At 38.9% G+C, this 18,079-nt stretch overlaps 2 protein-coding genes and 1 long non-coding RNA gene across 8 annotated transcripts in view; 1 reads left to right on the top strand and 2 right to left on the bottom strand.

Moving 5' to 3' along the window:
* Positions 1 to 6: 6 nt before the first annotated feature.
* Positions 7 to 1,722, bottom strand: LOC103475407 (uncharacterized). Its single transcript, XR_001777258.1, has 3 exons — positions 1,424 to 1,722; positions 721 to 924; positions 7 to 107 (listed from the first exon to the last, which is right to left on the bottom strand). It is a non-coding gene; the product is annotated as an uncharacterized LOC103475407 (long non-coding RNA).
* A 269-nt stretch (positions 1,723 to 1,991) lies between these two features.
* LOC103475392 (RNA-binding protein 4) lies at positions 1,992 to 10,768 on the top strand. 3 transcript variants are annotated; one of them, XM_008426981.2, is made up of 8 exons: positions 1,992 to 2,032; positions 2,640 to 2,819; positions 4,250 to 4,434; positions 4,539 to 4,721; positions 4,816 to 4,925; positions 5,076 to 5,345; positions 5,453 to 5,688; positions 6,490 to 10,768. In XM_008426981.2, the coding sequence occupies exons 2-8, from the start codon at positions 2,659 to 2,661 to the stop codon at positions 6,989 to 6,991; spliced, it is 1,647 nt and encodes a 548-aa protein (XP_008425203.1). In that variant the 5' UTR covers positions 1,992 to 2,032; positions 2,640 to 2,658; the 3' UTR covers positions 6,992 to 10,768. The 3 variants fall into 3 exon arrangements, with proteins under 3 accessions (XP_008425203.1, XP_008425200.1, XP_008425202.1); XM_008426978.2 differs by having other exon boundaries at positions 4,250 to 4,440; XM_008426980.2 differs by lacking the exon at positions 1,992 to 2,032 and adding an exon at positions 2,091 to 2,112 and having other exon boundaries at positions 4,250 to 4,440.
* A 5,294-nt stretch (positions 10,769 to 16,062) lies between these two features.
* The window catches only part of LOC103475391 (phosphatidylinositol-binding clathrin assembly protein-like), a 29,683-nt gene continuing 27,666 nt past the window's right edge, over positions 16,063 to 18,079 (bottom strand). For all 4 annotated transcript variants that reach the window (XM_008426976.2, XM_008426974.2, XM_008426975.2 and 1 more), the window contains 4 exons: positions 17,607 to 17,630; positions 17,265 to 17,321; positions 17,044 to 17,163; positions 16,063 to 16,133 (listed from right to left, as the gene is read on the bottom strand). In XM_008426976.2, the coding sequence (XP_008425198.1) occupies positions 16,119 to 16,133; positions 17,044 to 17,163; positions 17,265 to 17,321; positions 17,607 to 17,630 (216 nt within the window). In that variant the 3' untranslated portion in view covers positions 16,063 to 16,118. The remainder of the gene's footprint in view (positions 16,134 to 17,043; positions 17,164 to 17,264; positions 17,322 to 17,606; positions 17,631 to 18,079) is intronic.

The following is an 18,079-nucleotide window of genomic DNA, read 5'->3' as shown; positions in this document are numbered from 1 at the left end:
TCTTCCCTGATGCCAAACTCCTGAACAAACGACGGCACACTGTCATCTGCCAAACGAACACAGAGCACGTTCTTTTGGGATGTGCGGGACTTTCTTACCAGGAACGTCTGTAAGATATCAAAACTTAATATTGAATGCAAGAGATAGCATGGTGAAAAGACATGAATTAAATGTGTAGTCAGTGAAAAAATATTTTTCCCCTTACAGATTTATTCCTATTTAAGACAAAGTCATTGACATCTATCAGTCAGGAAGAGGTTTCATTTCTAATCTAATCTGGGTCATTGATCATGATTCAACAAGACACAGACTGGCCAAAACCCAGCATCCATGGTTCAAGATGAAAAACACCCGAAAATATCTCAATGATCTCCAGTAACAATACAAAAGTAAAATTCATTTCAGGAAAAAGGATTCAAACATGGTGGTAGAGTGATGTTCTGGGTCTGCTTTCTGTTTTAGGACCTAGAAAGCTTGTCCTAATAGATGGAGCTTCTGCTCTCAGTCAGAAAATCCTTACRAATATTATCTGGCCATTAATCTGTTACCTTGGACTCAAACACACTTGGGTAACGAATGGTTTAAACAAGCCATACACGCTTAAAAAATGTAAGTGTGACAAAAAAGCAAAATCAGGARTAATCTGTGAGTTGCCAAATACTTATTTACAACGCTGTGTGTGCGTAACAAGAAAGCATGCTGYATAGATTTGTGTCAGACCCCAGGAGGTTCCCTCTGCAGAATGTGCAGCGCGTTTGCCGGGTTGATGGAGAGCTGCAGCCAGACAGGAACTGTAAGCAGGAGACGGTCCAACACGCTGATGCTTCTCAGGGAGCCCCTTCCTCTTTGAACCCCCAGRAGTTTACGCTTTGATGGCTGGGTGGGCTCCGGGAAATCATACAGAGGCTCCTCCTGCTGTGCCATCTGAAAACACACACTCACACATCAGTAACTGCACTGTTATTAGCTGTACCAGTAATGATCAGGCAGTCCCATTATATTATCAGTGTTGATTATGCCTTAGTCAATAAGATGGGTGAGTCTGCTCCACATTGAGACGCACACCTGCAAAGAAAATCTGTCTGGATTTGAACTGCAAGTCCAGACTTGGTCAACTTGAGCAGCTCTGAGAGAGAGAGAGCTTAATGAAATGGCAATTCAAGTCAAAGCCTAAACAGACAGAAAACTCTGACATCACATCATATTTAATAATAAAACTTCGTGTCAAACATCAACATCTTTATTTCTGTTATGTAGAAACGCTACCGACAACATGAAGGCCAACATCATGCTGACTGCGCAGCATGCATTCCTAAAACTTCCACTTTGTGTTATCAAACTATCTTTTCCTCAAGCTCTAATCTTGCCATTTAAGTCTGCAGTTCAAATATTAAGATTACCAGATGTTTTTATGTCTATGTACCTTTCCGCTCAGCTCCTGTTTTCTATCCTCTCGGGTTCCAGTTTATCGTGGCGTGCTCCATGTTCTTCCGTCTCCAAGTTTACAACCAAGAAGTTTACTGCTTCTTCCACTCCGGCCTGTCATGACGTGCGCCTAGATCCACAAGAGTGTGTGGCTCCTCCTTCCAGCTCACCTGGAAGGAGGAGGATGTCACCTGGAAACAAATCTCCTCATACGGTCGTGTAAAAAAAAAAAAAAGACTAAAATTAAGAAAGACAATAAGACCGCGCACTACCGATCGGAAAAGCTTTGGGTCTCACAACATTCATTGATTGTGGATGACTTCGCCTGGAATAATTTGGTAAAATAGCGCCTTCTGCTGTCGAAAAACTCAAAATAGAATAATTTAAAAACATAACGCAATTTAATTTATTATAAGTTACAACTGAACACGTTTTTGTGACGTTTTGTTTGTATCTACTGACAAGTTTTTCTTAAAATAAACAAAGAATCGTATTATTAGTTATTAAAACTACCCAAAATCTGCTTTTCATGGCAGTGCTTCTTTTCTTTYTTTTTTTTACTAGCCGGATGTGACGTCGGAACCACATCAGCTTACGACCGCGTTGGGTAAGCTATCTTTGCACCATTTAGGCTTAAACGTTTGTCTGGTCTTTGAGTTAAACACAGAAAAAACAAACATTTCTTCGGTATGCTTGCTTGTATGTGTTTTAAGCAAAATGTATTTAGTCGAAACATACGGTTGCAAATTCATTCATATAACAGCACTGTTAGCTTTAGCTTGCACGGCTAACGCTGCATCATTAACGCTAGCGCTAAACAAAATGGCCAGGAGTTTTAGTTAACTGTTGGTTGTATTTTTTGCCACAAAAACGTCGTTTTGTTTTCATTAATCTTCATTTTTGTCTCCTTTTATCTAGTTTAATTGTCTTATGGTATGCTTATTACTTTCCTAAACCAATTATCACTGCTAAAGTTAACGGTGATATTAGCTTAGCTTATAACACGCCTGTCAGAAAGCCACATCTTTGTAAATATTCGGACTCTTTTTGTACCATAACTCATGTTGGAACGTTAAAAAAAACAGTATGTTACAATTGTGCTATTACATTATATTTCTGGAGAGTCGCGGGAAGTTAGCAAATGGGTAGCTAACGTTCGGCGGGGAATAGCTAACCTAACGTCTTGTACAATAAATGCTGTTGTTCTTTTCCAGATGTCTGGTTGATACAGAGATGAGCGGTGAGAACGTGAAGCTGTTTGTGGGAAACCTTCCTTTAGATGCTACTCAAGATGAACTAAATAAGCTTTTCGCTCCTTATGGAGAAATCGACACATGTTCTTTGCTCAGACAGTATGCGTTCGTGACCCTGAAAGGGGAGGGCGCAGCAGACAGGTATGTAACTGTCCATGATGTTTATTTGTAGTCAGAAATAGATTGGTGTTTTTGACGTGCAGAGATTTTAATAGACCGTTAAAAGTGCGGAAAGGCCATCAAGTTTCTTCCACCTTGGTTTAAATGTAAACTTTTACAAATATTTTAATTACAGATCAAATAAWTTTAGGTAGGAAACTGTGAATGATCTCAATTTTAGTCCGTGAAAACTCTTTTCTGGCATTGATCTACATTTAATTCTTAAATAYATGCTTTAATTCAGTTTTGTTGTGTTRTGCTGTGATTATCCTACAAACCCCTTGACTCAGGGAAACAACAAATAGAGTGAAGATGAATTTTCCCCCAGTCAGCCAACCCTCTATTTACTCCTGACTCATTTAGTATGGAAATGTTTGTATAARCAGAGGTTTGGCTTACAAATAGGAATTTCCGTAGTTTGCCAAAACCAGTTAACTGCTATGAAGCAAATTCTAAAAATTGTAGAATGACTGCAGGCCCCATGATCACAATAAGTAAGATGATTCATCTCATTTTGAAAAAGGCATTTTTTATTAGTGAAAACTGTTTCAGAGAACCACCTAGAAAATATCTTACTAAAACATAACTTACATTATTAATAAGAATACACAAACCATTTTAAATGTACATAATATATTTTGAAAACCTTAAATTTTGTTAATAAGTAGGTTAAGGATAAGGTGTTAAATATGAACATCCTTAAGGTACTGTAAATAATTGAAAGGGGGTTAAATTGTTTTAATTAGTATTTGGTCAAAGTTAAATGTCTTGCCAAAGGACACATGGAAATGTAGCCAGGAGGAGACTGGAACTGAACCAATAACTTCCCAATTAGCCATCACTGTTCCAAAGCTGCCCAAAATAGTTTTAATTTTGGATTATGTTTGGAAGATTTGTAGCAGCTAAAATAAGAAATGTGCATTTTCAATTTTACTTGTAGTCAGACATTTTAAAAGGTGGAATGCTCAGATTTCCGTGAGCATTAGTGCGGTATAATCTCTTGAGTGTTTTGTTAATGAAATAGAAAATGCTTCTGTATAAGCACTTCTCCTGGCTGGGTGCTTATAACTAGCTTACTCAAGTGTTAAAATTAAATTATGATACCATTCAATTCTAATTAATAATGACTGCAGGCCCCACGATCACAATAAGTAAGAGGATTCTTCTCATTTTGAAAAAGGCATTTTTTTATTATTGAAAACTGTTTTAGAGAACCACCTAGAAAATATCTTACTAAAACACAACTTACATTATTAATAAGAATACACAAACCATTTTAAATATACATAATCTTTGCTGAGTTTGTCCAAAGACAATATCAATGTTTGCTTTTCTGTGAGTTTTGCTTTGTCTAGATGTCTCCTCTGACTTGTCCTGTGTTTGAAGTTCTGATGTTGGTTTCACTCCCTCAGGGCCATACGGCATCTGGATGGCAAAGAGTACAGAGGCAGGCCGCTGGTTGTTGAAGAGTCGCGTGCCCGCCCGCCTAACTCCATTAAAGTGTTTGTAGGAAACATCAGCGCGACGTGTTCAGCAGATGACCTCCACGGGCTTTTCTCAACCTTTGGAAGAGTTTTAGACTGTGATAAAGTCAAAGGTAAAGGTATATAAACCAGAATGGCTAATAATACTCAAAAGAAATACAAAAATAGTCAAACATTTGTGTCCTGTAAGCTGATGGCCGCAAAATTTGTTTTGCAGCAAGATTATGCTCAAATGTTGGGTACGCCTTTGTGCATATGGAGAGGAAGGAGGAGGCCCTGGCAGCTATCGAGGCTCTCAACGGGACCATGTTCAAGGGCCGTCAGCTGGCTGTGGAGCTTTCCAAAGCGCAACCTTTGATCAATCAGATTCCAGGGGGCGGAGATTCATCTGCAGGCGGAGGTATTGCAACTGAAGATGGAGAATCCAGCTTTCTTTCTTTATTTAAAAAATAAAATAAAATACAACATTTCACACTTGTGGTCTTTGCTTCCAGGTGGCAGAGAGGGTCTTCTTCCACGTCCTCCTCCGTCACTCGAACATCACCAGAGTCAAGCAGCTGTGCTTGCTGCTGCCGCTGCTGCAGCCGCTGGCCTGCCCATACAAGTAACTACAATAATAAAACTAGCATTTTTAGTAATGGATTAAATCTCATAGTTAAATAACTGTACACCTTCCATTTCATTTTGATACCAATTAGTCAAGTCAGATTGGAGTTCCATGTCTTTTTAATAATGTCTATAATTCTTCCTTCAGGTTCAACAAAGTGTCCATAACTCATTTTACAACACAACAACCTTTGACCCCACCTACGCTGCTCTCAAAGGCCTTACCAGTTCTAAGGGGGCCGATGGGGTGATATACGGTGCTCTTGCCAGCCAGGTGTATGGAGCCGTTGCTGACCAGGTCTACCAAGAAATGGCCCATCACAATCCTGCGGCTGAAGAGGCAGAGCAACCTGCTGTTCCAGATCCCACAACGCTCTTCGAAGCAGCAAGAGCCAAGTTCTTCCAGGAAGGACAGAAGGCGAGCTAACTTTTGTATTTAAACATGTTTTGCTAATACAAATTCTTAAAAAAAAAAAAGAAAACAGTTTTCCTAATTAATATTTTTTCATTAAATTTGAATTATAGGTTCTGGCAGAGCAGCAGGCAGGAAGAAAAGCAGCAGCAGCAGCTGCTGCGTCAGAAAACGAACGAGACCGCAGTCCAATCAGAGGAAACCGGGCCCCTCTTCTTCCTGACCCGGTTCCCGGTTCCTTTGCTCAGATACGCCCCAAACGACGCACGCTGCTGCCGACGCCACCTGGAGTCTCTGAAGACGCAGCACCTGCCACCACTACGTCWGAAGGGGCGGATCCTGTTGCTAGGTAACACATTCATTTACATCTGAAGAAAATCAAATTTCTGTCGTATTTGAAGTCATTATTTACYGTTTCCACATAACTGTAGCACAGTGATGTGGTGARGAAAAACATTTTACTGGAGACACAACATAGAATGATGTACACTGCAAACACCAAATCTTATCAAGTAGTTTTGATTTAGTTTCTAGAGCAAATATTGTAGCACACTTGAAATAAGACGGAGCTAACTTACAAGCAACTTGTCAGCAATAAATAGTTTGTTTTAAGTCAATCATTTATTAATATTCATGAAAAATTACTAATTATTAGTTAAATAACCTGCGAGTGGAACAAGACGTCGATTWWTTWAMMRGKTTTTYCCTTACAGGGTTGTGAGAAGCGCTGGTGATTACCTCCAGCAGTCATTGAGTGACAGGTTTGGTAGAACAATACATGTTTCCATATTATAAGGAAAAATKTAATCCATTAGCAGATTATTTCACTTATAAYTAGTTCTTTTTCATYAATATTAAAGAATTATTAACTGAAAACAAGCTCCTGAAAAACTACTTCTAAGTTTGTCATATTTCAAGTGTACAAAGATATTTGTACTAGGAACYAGACAAAAATACTTGGCAAGAATTTGTGTTTTTGAAGCTTCAACTGGGAATAAATAATCTTAAATKATCTAKGTCAAGCCAGAGGTTTTTCCAAAGGTTCTGAAATTCAAAAAATATTTTCAGTATTTTGTAGGAGACGAGCTTTTAGTTGTTGTTTTTTTTCTTGCTGTTTTGACTTATTACTCAACTTGGACTTGCTCTCTAGGTCATACTCAGAATACTACCAGCAAATGCATCAGTACCAACAGTATCAGCAGTACCAGCAACARTATCAGTACCTCCAATACGCTTACACCAATCCTCCTCCACCACCGCCTCCTCCACCGGGCAGCGCTCAGACACAAGCCCCTCCCACCACCACCCCTGCACCGCCAGGGACTTACTCAGCACCGCCAACTTACGCTTCGACAGACGCCTATGCAGCCCCAGGAACATACGCTGCTTCAGGAGGTTACGAYGCGTCGTCGGGGACCTACGACACTTCATCTGGGAATTACAATGCTTCTTCAGGAAGCTACGACGCCTCGGCAGGATATGACACGTCTGGAGGCTACGGTGCATCGGGAGCATATGATTCATCTGGAGCTTACCCAGCAACGGCAAACTACTCCACATCCACACCGTATGAGCAGACACCCGCACACGGGCAACCCACGCCCCAGCGTCACGATTACCCTTACCACACGCCAGAACCCCCTTACCGATAGTCCCACCCCTCCCCCAACACACTCCATACACACTGCCAATGTGTGTGCTCACGTATATGTATTTACATGAGGGACAGTTTAAAAGGAAACGCGAACAGGAAGCCAGGTTGTATTCGAATGTGCTTTGCGTCTTAAGCATCGTTTCTCTTTCTTGGCTAAATGTTTTTCCCATTATCGACCAGTTAGCAAGAAGATCTTTAAACACGTGGAGATAATTCGGCAACTTGAAACGGGATATTTGTCAGCTTTCAAAGTTTCTTTTTAGATGTTGTGGCAGAACTGGTTCCTAGTTGACTGTTGCCGGGGACAAGGTTAGGTTGGAGGACGAAGTTTAGCATTTTTACTTTGTTGCTGGATCAAGGCCCCTTTTATACTTTTCATAGTTTCTTTTCCACAGACTTGTTTTGTTTAAATGTTACTCAGTGGTTTCCTTAGGGGATCCAGAATGTTGCATTTTCCCCAATTACTTTGCCCAACCATTTATTAAATTGCCAGGGGAAGCTAAAGATGAAAAAAAAAATTTAATCGGTCAACAACGATCAATAAAATGTCAAATGTTCTCTGAATACCAGTCCAAAACTGTACAAAAACAGTTTTCTAACGGTTTCTAAAGATTTCTTGTCAGGGTTTTATTCCAGAAAACTGTTCTAGTGTTGTGTGAGTGGTGGGTGACCTGAGCCCAAACCTTTGCAGAGTGTATAGCAATCCTTGGATTAACTGAGTTTTAAAGCGTTCTTTTTCTGTTTATTCAGAAAACGATTGCTGCAGTTGATACTTCTGAGTAGAGACGACCAGTTAATCAACCCCAAATCAGAGTCGGTCAGGAGTTTTTGTCCTGTGACAAATATTGGTCAGTTATCAGAAGTAAAAAAATTTTTTCACCCAAAGTTATCAATACATTAAAACGTAAAATTCCCATTTACAGTCCATAAATCAACCAATGGCGTCTACTTTGATGCCCTCGGTCAGCTGAATAAAAATAAAATGGTTAGGGATTGTGCTTTAGTGTTTGTAATGAATTAATTTTTGTATTATTCATAACTACTACCTCTGTCAGATCCCTGGAGCACAAATTTTCTCCTTTGTGTTGTACATCTTAGAATAAAAAATGTGAATCAGCAGGTCAGAACGCATATTATAAAATTGGTGTTGAATATGAAAAGCTTGATGTTTTTCTAGCTGCAAATAATAGGAATTAAATGGCTTGAGAGGTAAATCTGACTTTGTTTTTGTTTTTTTACAGAGGAAAATCAAGGTGATACAGCTCACCGTGTAGCTTTATGAAGAAAAAAAAAGTTTTGGCTGATGACAATTAGCTTCTGAGTTTTGCTTAATGAGCATTTATTTAAAAAATGCTGATGTAATATTTTGGCTTAGTCCGCTGTTGGTTTGATGTTGCACAGAAGGACTTGTTTGGTTTGAAGTGGTTGCGTATCAGTYGGATCCCGTCTGCTGTCCCAGCATCAAAAAGAGATTTGTGAAAATTAAAAATTGAGTAAAATTTAAATGGCTTGGTTAATTTGAACTTGTTTTCCTAAGGTGTCTACTTATTTTCCTTATATAAGACTGAAATTTGGTAGTTGTAAAAACAAAAGGGATTGAATTTCATTGCGACTTGGATAACAAATTAGAAATGGGAAGCTGCTCATTTTGCTCCTTGGCTGATCTTGTAACTTCACAGTTTTGATCATTTGAGTGCTTTGGGCACAAAATGGTGCCGTCGGTCACAGGCTGTTGGACTTTGTCCCTCATTTTATGCCCACCAAAAGGGGGCACTTGACAACTGATTATTTTAAAGTGAATTTAAAAATTCTGCTAAGTTAAATGTGTTTATAATATGACTTCATTAAAAATAATCTACCAGAAACCACTTAGTTATTTCGGTTTGATCAGGGGTCATTTAAATAATAAATTGGTCAAACTGCAGACCAGAACCAACATAAATAGATGTATGTTGTAACACTCAGATATTTTTAGATAATAACATGCAGTTTAATTCAATCACACAAGCATATTTTGACTATCACAGCGTACTTGAAAAGTGGGGAATGAATTGGTCTTTTGATTGGCTGATTATTTTTCTTCACCAGACCGTTTACTTGTACAATAGGGTTCTGGTATTTTAGCTACTAAAGCATCAAATCAGACTCTTTGGACTCCATTCATAATTCACTTTCATTCTTTAGTGAAAATAGATTTAATACATTCACATCGCATAATTTTAGACTGTTGTTTTTTGTTGTGTACATATTTGAATTTGCAAAAGCCAGGAGTAACATCATTGAGCAGTTATTTAAATTTTCTATTAGTAGCTGTTTTTCCTTTTTTTTGTTTTTTTTTTTTTGTTGTCAGGTTCCCCTAGAAAACATCAGACCTATAAGGGAAATGTACACTTTGGTACGTATGTATTGTAGTGGTTTGAAGTTGAGATTGCAAAAATTGTTGACTACAGTCGTCTTTTGAGAGCTGTAGGATTATTTCCTCCGTTACATCTTGTGGTTTTATTCGGGTGTTGGCCGGGTGGAGAAGAGGTGATGTAGGAGTTGTTTCTGGATTGCTCCAGCGGCAGTGTGAAGGGCAGATTATTTTTTTCCTCTCGGCTGTTTTCACCAGAGCACACCTTTTTATTTTAAGTCAAAACAAGGATTTGTTTTTTCTGGAATCCCTATCACAGTTAAATAACCGCTTAAATCAAAATGGATTTTTTTCTTTTTAACACATGAAAAGCAGACAAACATGSTAATTTACCGTCGTCTCACAGTATCCATCTCGTTTTTCATGGGACACCTGAACTCACAGTTTTAGGTTCAAATGACACATAGCAACTCAACATTTCCACATTATTCCACCTTCTCCATGTGAACTGTTAGTTGCATGCATTGTTGTTGCTGCTGCTCCAGCCACCTTCTTCCTCTTGCTGATTATTGCAGCTAGAGTGGGAGGGAGCCAAACTGAGCCCTTGCCCTGGACGTACGCCGCACGCAGCTGTAGAGTGGGATGGGGGAAACAGCAGCGTTAGGCCTGAAACTGCTGTGGACGATGGGGGTGTCCCCCCACTAAAGGTAAACACTCAGACCACACACTCCTGCCCCGGCCCGAAACACGTGAACACACTCACAAGCACATATTTTTTGACTTAACAGCATCAGCTATGTCCATGCTCACTATTCCCTTTTTCCTGTCTTTGGGATTTTAATTTGTCAGGATACCTGGAAAAAATTCCCCTGTCTTTTTTTTTCTCCTTTTCTTTTTCTTTTTTAATGGGAGAGAATCTTTTTTTTTTTTTCTCCTGGTTTTCCGGCTTAGATTTCTTCAAGCATACTGAGCGATACATTCCTGTTTCTGACTTGAAAAGTCACATAATTCTTTGAGGACATTTATGCCACCTTTATATTTAATCTGACCGTTTTCAGCTGCCATTTTGTTTTTACTGCTACCTGCCACTTAAAGAATACCAGGCAATCACAACCAGAACCAGATTTGGGACATTTCAGTGGGTTGGGATGTTTTAGGTTTTATAAATGTGACCCGGCGGCCACTTTGGGGTTAAGTGCCTTGATGAAGAGCCCTCCATTTCAGAGTTGAATAACCTGGCTCAGGATCGGTTGCTGGTTCGACGCTAGACTCCCCGTCTCCTAAAAACAATTTTTTTGATGCCACTTTCAACTTGTAAGAATGACAATGAACACGAATTCTACCATGTTGTTTTAAATTACATTTTGTCCTTTTTGTTCTTTGAAATGTTTCATTATCAATAAATGAATTTCAACCAAGYTGTATTATTTTTGTGTGTATATTTGTATAGATTGTGCTTTGACAGGAATGACTCAGAGATGAACATCAGATGATGTTTTTATTAAATTTTCTTCCAAAAAAAACATTTATCTATCTCTTTTTAGATAAAAAAAACCCAAACAATCCAAACCTGATGGTGATTTGATCGCTTTAATATTAAAAAATAAATAGCTGGAAGAAATTTAAACGAGAATCTACTCCCTGCAAGGAAGAGTTTGTCATAGACACTGCTGAGTTTCATGCACTCGGCAACAATGAACAGCTAACAAATGGACACAAGGGGGCCAAATGAGTGTATTGAATGCAGTATAAACAAATGGTATGCTGAGGTAATAAGATGAGAGTTTATGCATGTAAGTTGACATATAAAACCGATACAGAATGGGAAATCTACTCAGCAACATGAAAACGCAGCAGCTTCCAATAAAAGCAAGTCAGGGATCCAGCAGCCAGACAAATAGGGAAGTTTTAAACAAATCATGGGACTTTTTTGTATGGAAATACTATCAAGTAGGGTTGTATAGACATCTGTTGCATACTAATAAAATTACATTTTATAATTTTTTACAAGGCAAAATAATGGAATTGCTCAAAAAAAGTAAGAGTATTTTTATTGGATTGGTATTTTATTATGCTCACTTTTASTTGAGCTCCTTTGACGGGAGCTATTAATTATTTTGAGAGGCCCAGTCAAAGTCCTGACTTGAAGTTGAAACAATCTGTAGATGGACTTCACGATAAGTTTATCCAACATTACTAGATCTTATACATGCAATGGCCACTTTATTAGGTACATTTGTTCAATGAAATGTTGGCAAAAAAAAAGTGAGTCAATTGCAGGGCAGCAACTCGATGTATTTATGCATCTAGACGCCTGAAGTGATTTGTTGAAGAAGGAAAGGGGAAAMAGTTGGCTTTGAATTTGGCATAATTGTTGGTGCCAGGTTGGGTTCCTGAGTATTTCAGGAAGTGCTGATCCTGGAATTTTCATGCACAACCCTCTCTTTGGTTAAAAACAAAAATATCCATCATGATTTGTGATTGGACACAAAAAAAGCCTTTGCGATGTCTGAGACRAATGGATTGACTGGTTTAAGGCGTTAGAAAGGCAAAAATAATTCCAATAGCTGCCTGTTAGAACATTGGCATACAGAATACCATCYCCAAACTTCAATGTAAAGAGTCACAGTAGCAGAAGACGACTTCTGTCAGCTCAGAACAGACATTTATTTTTGCCAAGAAGTCTTAAGTTGATAGTTCTGAATGTTTACAAGGTATACAACATTTTACTAGCAAGTTGTACCTAATAAAGTGGCTGGTGTGTGGTTTTCATTAGTTAGTATTTGATTTCACTCATCCATAGTTATGCCCAATATTACCTATATACCCCTTGCAGATTTTAAAGTCATCTTAATTTTACCAACATGTATCCTCTGACTGAAAGTACGAATCATTTTGAGTGGCCCAGTCAAAGTCCTGACTTGAATTTGAAACTATCTGAAGAGTAAAGGAGGGTAAAGATGCTCTCCAAGAAAAATWGCTAAAAAACAAACCCTGAAATGTCCAAAAAGTTGGCCAGCAATCTTTTAAGAGATGTTATTTCCTATAGCTTAAAAAAAAGTCTGCTGAACGAAACGATGTTAAACTCAATAGTTAATGCTATTTTCCTGATTTGCTTTGTCTTCATTATTAAAAGCAAACTGAAAGCTTCCAGTGAATGATTTCTGGAAACCACTGCATTGTGGAAGATGACTGGGATTTTGGTATTYGATGGTAGACAGGACGACACCCAAACACTTTGAAACACCACACAACGTGAACCAGACCAAACACGTGTTACAGTACTTTGAACCACAAACCTCCCAAGATACTGCTGGCTTGATATGAAAAAGGAGCGAGCATTCAAACACACGTATTGAAAATAGCAACGCTTTAATAAAGAGCAATTTTTACAAGACTGCAATGTCTAGCTAGTTAGGTGGCAACCGGCATTGACATCCATGGCGTTTTAGAGATGCAGTCGTGGTAACTGGGTTTGAAGTTTGATGGGTTACTTGCAAGTTGCATTGATCCATGCGAGGCAACCTTCAAACAGTTACAGACCCTACATCGTAAAACAGCTGATGATGAATGTCAAGAGGTAAGTTTAAAAAAAGAGAAGTCTCAATGAGGAAGTTCATTTTCCAAACACACCGGTAAGAGTGAGTTCACACTATGGTCATGCTTTTACCGGGCACACAAGCCAATAAAAAGACGACACATAATCATGCAAAAGAGACAGTTTCGTTTGTCTTTAGAAAATAAAAGAACCAAACCGAAAAGAAAAAAAAATCCTTGGAGTTCTGATATCATCCATCCTTAGTGACCTTGGATAAGAAGCTGCGCTTTGATGATGACTTTGGTGCAAAAAATGTTCCTGTTTCAAAGAGGACAGACCCCGTCCTGTCCTCTTTTTTTCAATGAAGACACTCTTGGTATTGACCAGTTGTGATAGTTTACCCCTGACCCCTCCCACCCACCATCTTCCACCTTGAGATGGACACAAAGAGCACAAACATCGACCCAAGCCCACCCGCCCATCCCTGGATGATGACACCTTCAAAAATACAACCATTCAAACACAGATACAGCAATAAATTGTCCAACATACAGTAAGTCATCCAATGGGGGCTTTGATCACGTTCACAGAGAGAGCACGGCTAAAAACACATGAACAGCATTACCTATATACAGTGGGGACACGGTAACAGTCAGATCCCAGGGTGGGTTGAGTTGTGGAGCTGAATAACTCACTGAATAAAGCTTTCAGCTGAAGAAGAAGGACAAACCACTGGAACAAGAATGATGGAGGAGTGTAACAACAGCTGAACTCGTCAAATAGGTGAAACCTCACAACATATGYCTGCTTGGTGATGATTTCTAACACAAGTCTCTGCTGGTAGTAGAGTCTTAGGTGCAGGGAGCCTGGTATCGGTTCATTTTTAACCTTTAATCACAGTACACTAACGTACTTTTGGTCTTCTCTGAAGATTTGGTTAGAAATAACCCGCCGTCTGAAGAGCTCAGTTTGACTGTACTCAGCAGGCGAACAATCCACCTACAGCTGATGTGTTGTACAGACTCAGACACTGTCACAAGAACACTCAATGCTAAGTTAGTACACACTACCATCTCGCTTAGAGACCCTCCATCTCTAACCGAGGAACATGACCCTGTTAATCTCTATGCGAAGGCATGTGCACACAAACACACAAAGTACATGTACATAGAACAGACACAATCAATAGAAAACGACTTCACCCCCAATCGATTATTGCCCCTTTTCACTGTACATCCCAGCAATGATTTTAAGGTTTTTGTGCAGCAGAGCATTGTTCCTTCTTCGAAGGTTTGTGCTATAAATATATGTATATATATATCATCAGACTGTGTCTGTCTTGACCTTGGATCTGCCAGAAAATCCACATTAGCGTTTAATGCCTCATTAAGGCTCCTCGTCTCGGGCTGTCTGGATTGATCTGTGCGCCATCACTGCAGGCGTTGGCAGGGTTGTGATCAGAAGACATTACCCTCGGCCGCTTTCTGATGGTTGGGTGTTCACCGGACTTCTCGCAACGATCTTAAGCTGTCCTGTTTGTATACGATAAGACTTCATGAACCCAAGTCTTCTCGGTAAAGGATGCACAAAGACTGAAGTGCTTACCCCAAATCCAGTTTTTCTGAGGTGAACAAGACTTAAAGTGTAACTAATTTAGGAGACAGAGAAAATTAAACAATTTCTGACTGGTTAGACTGAAAATCCCCTTCTATGTTTCACTATTAGAGCAGTACAGGTATACAAGAGAAGGTTAAAAAACAAGCAGGAAAAATGAAAAATAATTCTATACAGAGAAAACATGGACAAACAAATTACAGTGTTGAAGAAAGCTTCTAAACAGACTAAAGGTGTGAAAAAAGACAGTTAATGAGGTTTCACAATATCGCACAGTTGCAGAAGGGGAAACAAAGAAGGAAACAGTGTGTACAGTAAGTCCCCACGTAGCAAAGTTAGTATGAGAGGTCTGTTTACATCCAAATGCAATAGCTGGGTCTGGCTCAGTGCTTTCATCGGTTAGTTCCAGTGCAGTAACACATTGGCACCCGGCAACACAGTCATGACATCAGGTACCAAAAGATAATTTACACACACACACACAAAGTTCAGACTCTAAAGAGCTACGTCCATTTACAACCACACAGGCATACCCAAAAAATCATTGTTTTACGCATTTAAGAACAAATGATCAAAGATGCTGCTCACTGAAATGTAGAAAAAAAGCTAACACCCGCAAGCATTCAAATCACTTGTGATTTCAAATKATGGTGACAAGCAATCAGGAACCAATCTTAACAAGATGCTAGAATCATCTACGCAGAAACACACCCTTGGCAAAAGTTCACATTGAGTAAAGTGCCAGCAAATGATCGAATCAGAGAAAGAGATGTTTGCCCTCCAGGTTTGACTCAGATGTTGGGTAGGGAGAGATGTGGGTAAGTTTTCATACTGGTTATTAACAGGAGGGGTGGCTCAGGAGAAGGTGAAGAACCTCCGTATAGCTGTCAGTCTCTGCTATCTCAGCATAGGCTGTGATTGCCATTAGAAGAGGCCAAACAAAGATAAGCTGGGCTGAACTGATGAGGAGGCTCCGATGCTCCATGGTTGTACTGGGCTAAAGACAGACAAATCAGTAGCCACATGGAGAATAGAGGGTGAAGTGACAATAAATTGACATCAGCATTTCATCTTCTATTAATCCTCCGCTCYGGTCCTCCAATCCCCTCGCCGTTCTTTCTTCYTCCTGCACTGGATTTGGTTCTGTATATGTGTTTGCCATCAGCTCTTTCTTTTCCATCTTTCTCTTGCCTCTTCTCTTTCAGCTTTGCTGCTATGGTTACAACATCATCTCTACATGAAATGCATCTGCAGAAGGCAAAGAGGAGAAATGAGAGTAATTCAGTCCAACAAAACACCTCATCAGGCTTTCAGGCAACTATTGATATCRATAAACACATTCCTTGCTGCAGTGCCAGGAAAAYGTGTAATATAACACATTTCTAAACATTTAGTCATTAGTTCCCATAAGTGCTGCACCTGTTATTGCATCATTATAATAATGCATCACAGTTCTTGGTTTTTCAGGAGCTTGAATAAATCAAAATTTTTGTCATACAAGCAAGGAATANTCCTGCACTGGATTTGGTTCTGTATATGTGTTTGCCATCAGCTCTTTCTTTTCCATCTTTCTCTTGCCTCTTCTCTTTCAGCTTTGCTGCTATGGTTACAACATCATCTCTACATGAAATGCATCTGCAGAAGGCAAAGAGGAGAAATGAGAGTAATTCAGTCCAACAAAACACCTCATCAGGCTTTCAGGCAACTATTGATATCRATAAACACATTCCTTGCTGCAGTGCCAGGAAAAYGTGTAATATAACACATTTCTAAACATTTAGTCATTAGTTCCCATAAGTGCTGCACCTGTTATTGCATCATTATAATAATGCATCACAGTTCTTGGTTTTTCAGGAGCTTGAATAAATCAAAATTTTTGTCATACAAGCAAGGAATAYAACATCAACATATATTCATGATCTGATTACTTTAATTTAACATGTAAATTAATGTAATAATTGTTCATATTGTTATTTAGTGAACCCCTACGTCCATTTACAACCACGTGTTGTATGTTTACATGCATTAGGATGCTTCCTCATAGTGAAAAAAAAAACTAATCTAGATTGATATTTGGGAGACTTRTGACAGTATATTTCATGATACTGAAATGATTTTGATACAATTATATCATAATGYAGCCTCAAACTGTAAAAACAGCACATTTCTTGCACCTTTGAAACCTTAAAACACCTGCAAACAACATCGTTACTGCAACATTATACGTGAACTCAATGCCCTTTGTAAGGCTAGAATATGTTTTCAAATTTGTTCTTTTTTAYATGAGAGGCAGAGTTTAAATTTTTGTGTCAGAGGACATTTCTAGATATGCTTTGGATGATGTTAAATTCCTACAAGTGAATATTTCAGGGACTCTAAAGTAGCTAAACATATGCARAGCATTTTTTGACATTATCTAGACGAGTCTTCTCCCTACATCATTTTTTTCTCTGCAGCCTCAGAGACTGCAGAGCTTTGTGTCTCAGTAGTTGGTGGATTATGTTGCATTAACATCATTGCACTGGTGTTTCTGTGTCTGTGTTACCTGTGTACCCGGGATGGGTCCAAAGGGATTGGTGGGTCTCAGGACAGGCTGGTTGTACATGACAGGCTGTGGGGGTATCATGGGAATGCCCCCCATTTGATGACTCATCTGAGGAGGGAGCTGGTTAAAGYACAGGCGACAACAAGTGGGTTGACAAGAGGTTTAGTATTTGATTTTTTWAAGAACATGTTATTTCTRCAAGGTTCGCAGTTATACTGTACCATTCCATACACAGGCACTTGGGGTGTCGTCATAGGAAAAGCCACTGGTGCTGGAGCCTGCAGGGGGAAACATTAAAAAATCAATGCAGGTAATAGTTCTACAACTCTACATTCATATAAAAAATACAATATGCTTTCTGATKAAGCTCTTTAGTCAGATTAAAAGCAACTTTTGAAAATAGTATTTAGCAGATATTGATATTTTTTTTTTATTAAAAAATGCTTCATGAGTGTAATACTCTCATCTTAAATGTCAGGTTTTCACTAGAAGAAAATCATCATTAAAATCAGGAATAAAGGAAAACAACAGTAAGACGAGGTTGATGTATTGATTAAACTTACATATCCTGTATAGATCATCCCATTCTGTTGAGTTAGAGAGAAAAACAAGAGAAAATGTTGAATTCTGGCTTTTGTGCTCAAAGCTAAACTTGTGTCACTTCTTAAAATGTCCAAAAGTGCAGAAACCAGACCGCTGTCCATTACTCATGATAAAATCACTTCCACTTTGTATTCAAGTCTTGCCTCAGACTTTCTGAACCATTTCCTTACAAAACGAGCAGTTTGAGTAAAGAGCCTATCCGGTCCAAAAATTATGAAGATGAAGCCAGATTGAAAGGAAAAGACAGGGAGATAATAACTTGACGCACAAAGGCCAAAGATGGATAAGTGATGGTGTCCTTGATGGTTCAAGACTCTGTCGAGAAGTAATTTCTGCTACTTATATCATATTAAGAAAAAGTGGTAATACTTACTCAAGTACGCAGATGGTTGGGACTGTTCAGTGTGTATCATTAAATGAAATATTAGTAATG

This window comes from Poecilia reticulata, linkage group LG14, assembly GCF_000633615.1.
Source record: "Poecilia reticulata strain Guanapo linkage group LG14, Guppy_female_1.0+MT, whole genome shotgun sequence".
In the NCBI taxonomy this organism is placed as follows: Eukaryota; Metazoa; Chordata; class Actinopteri; order Cyprinodontiformes; family Poeciliidae; genus Poecilia; species Poecilia reticulata.
This window is presented reverse-complemented; position numbering and strand designations above follow the sequence as displayed.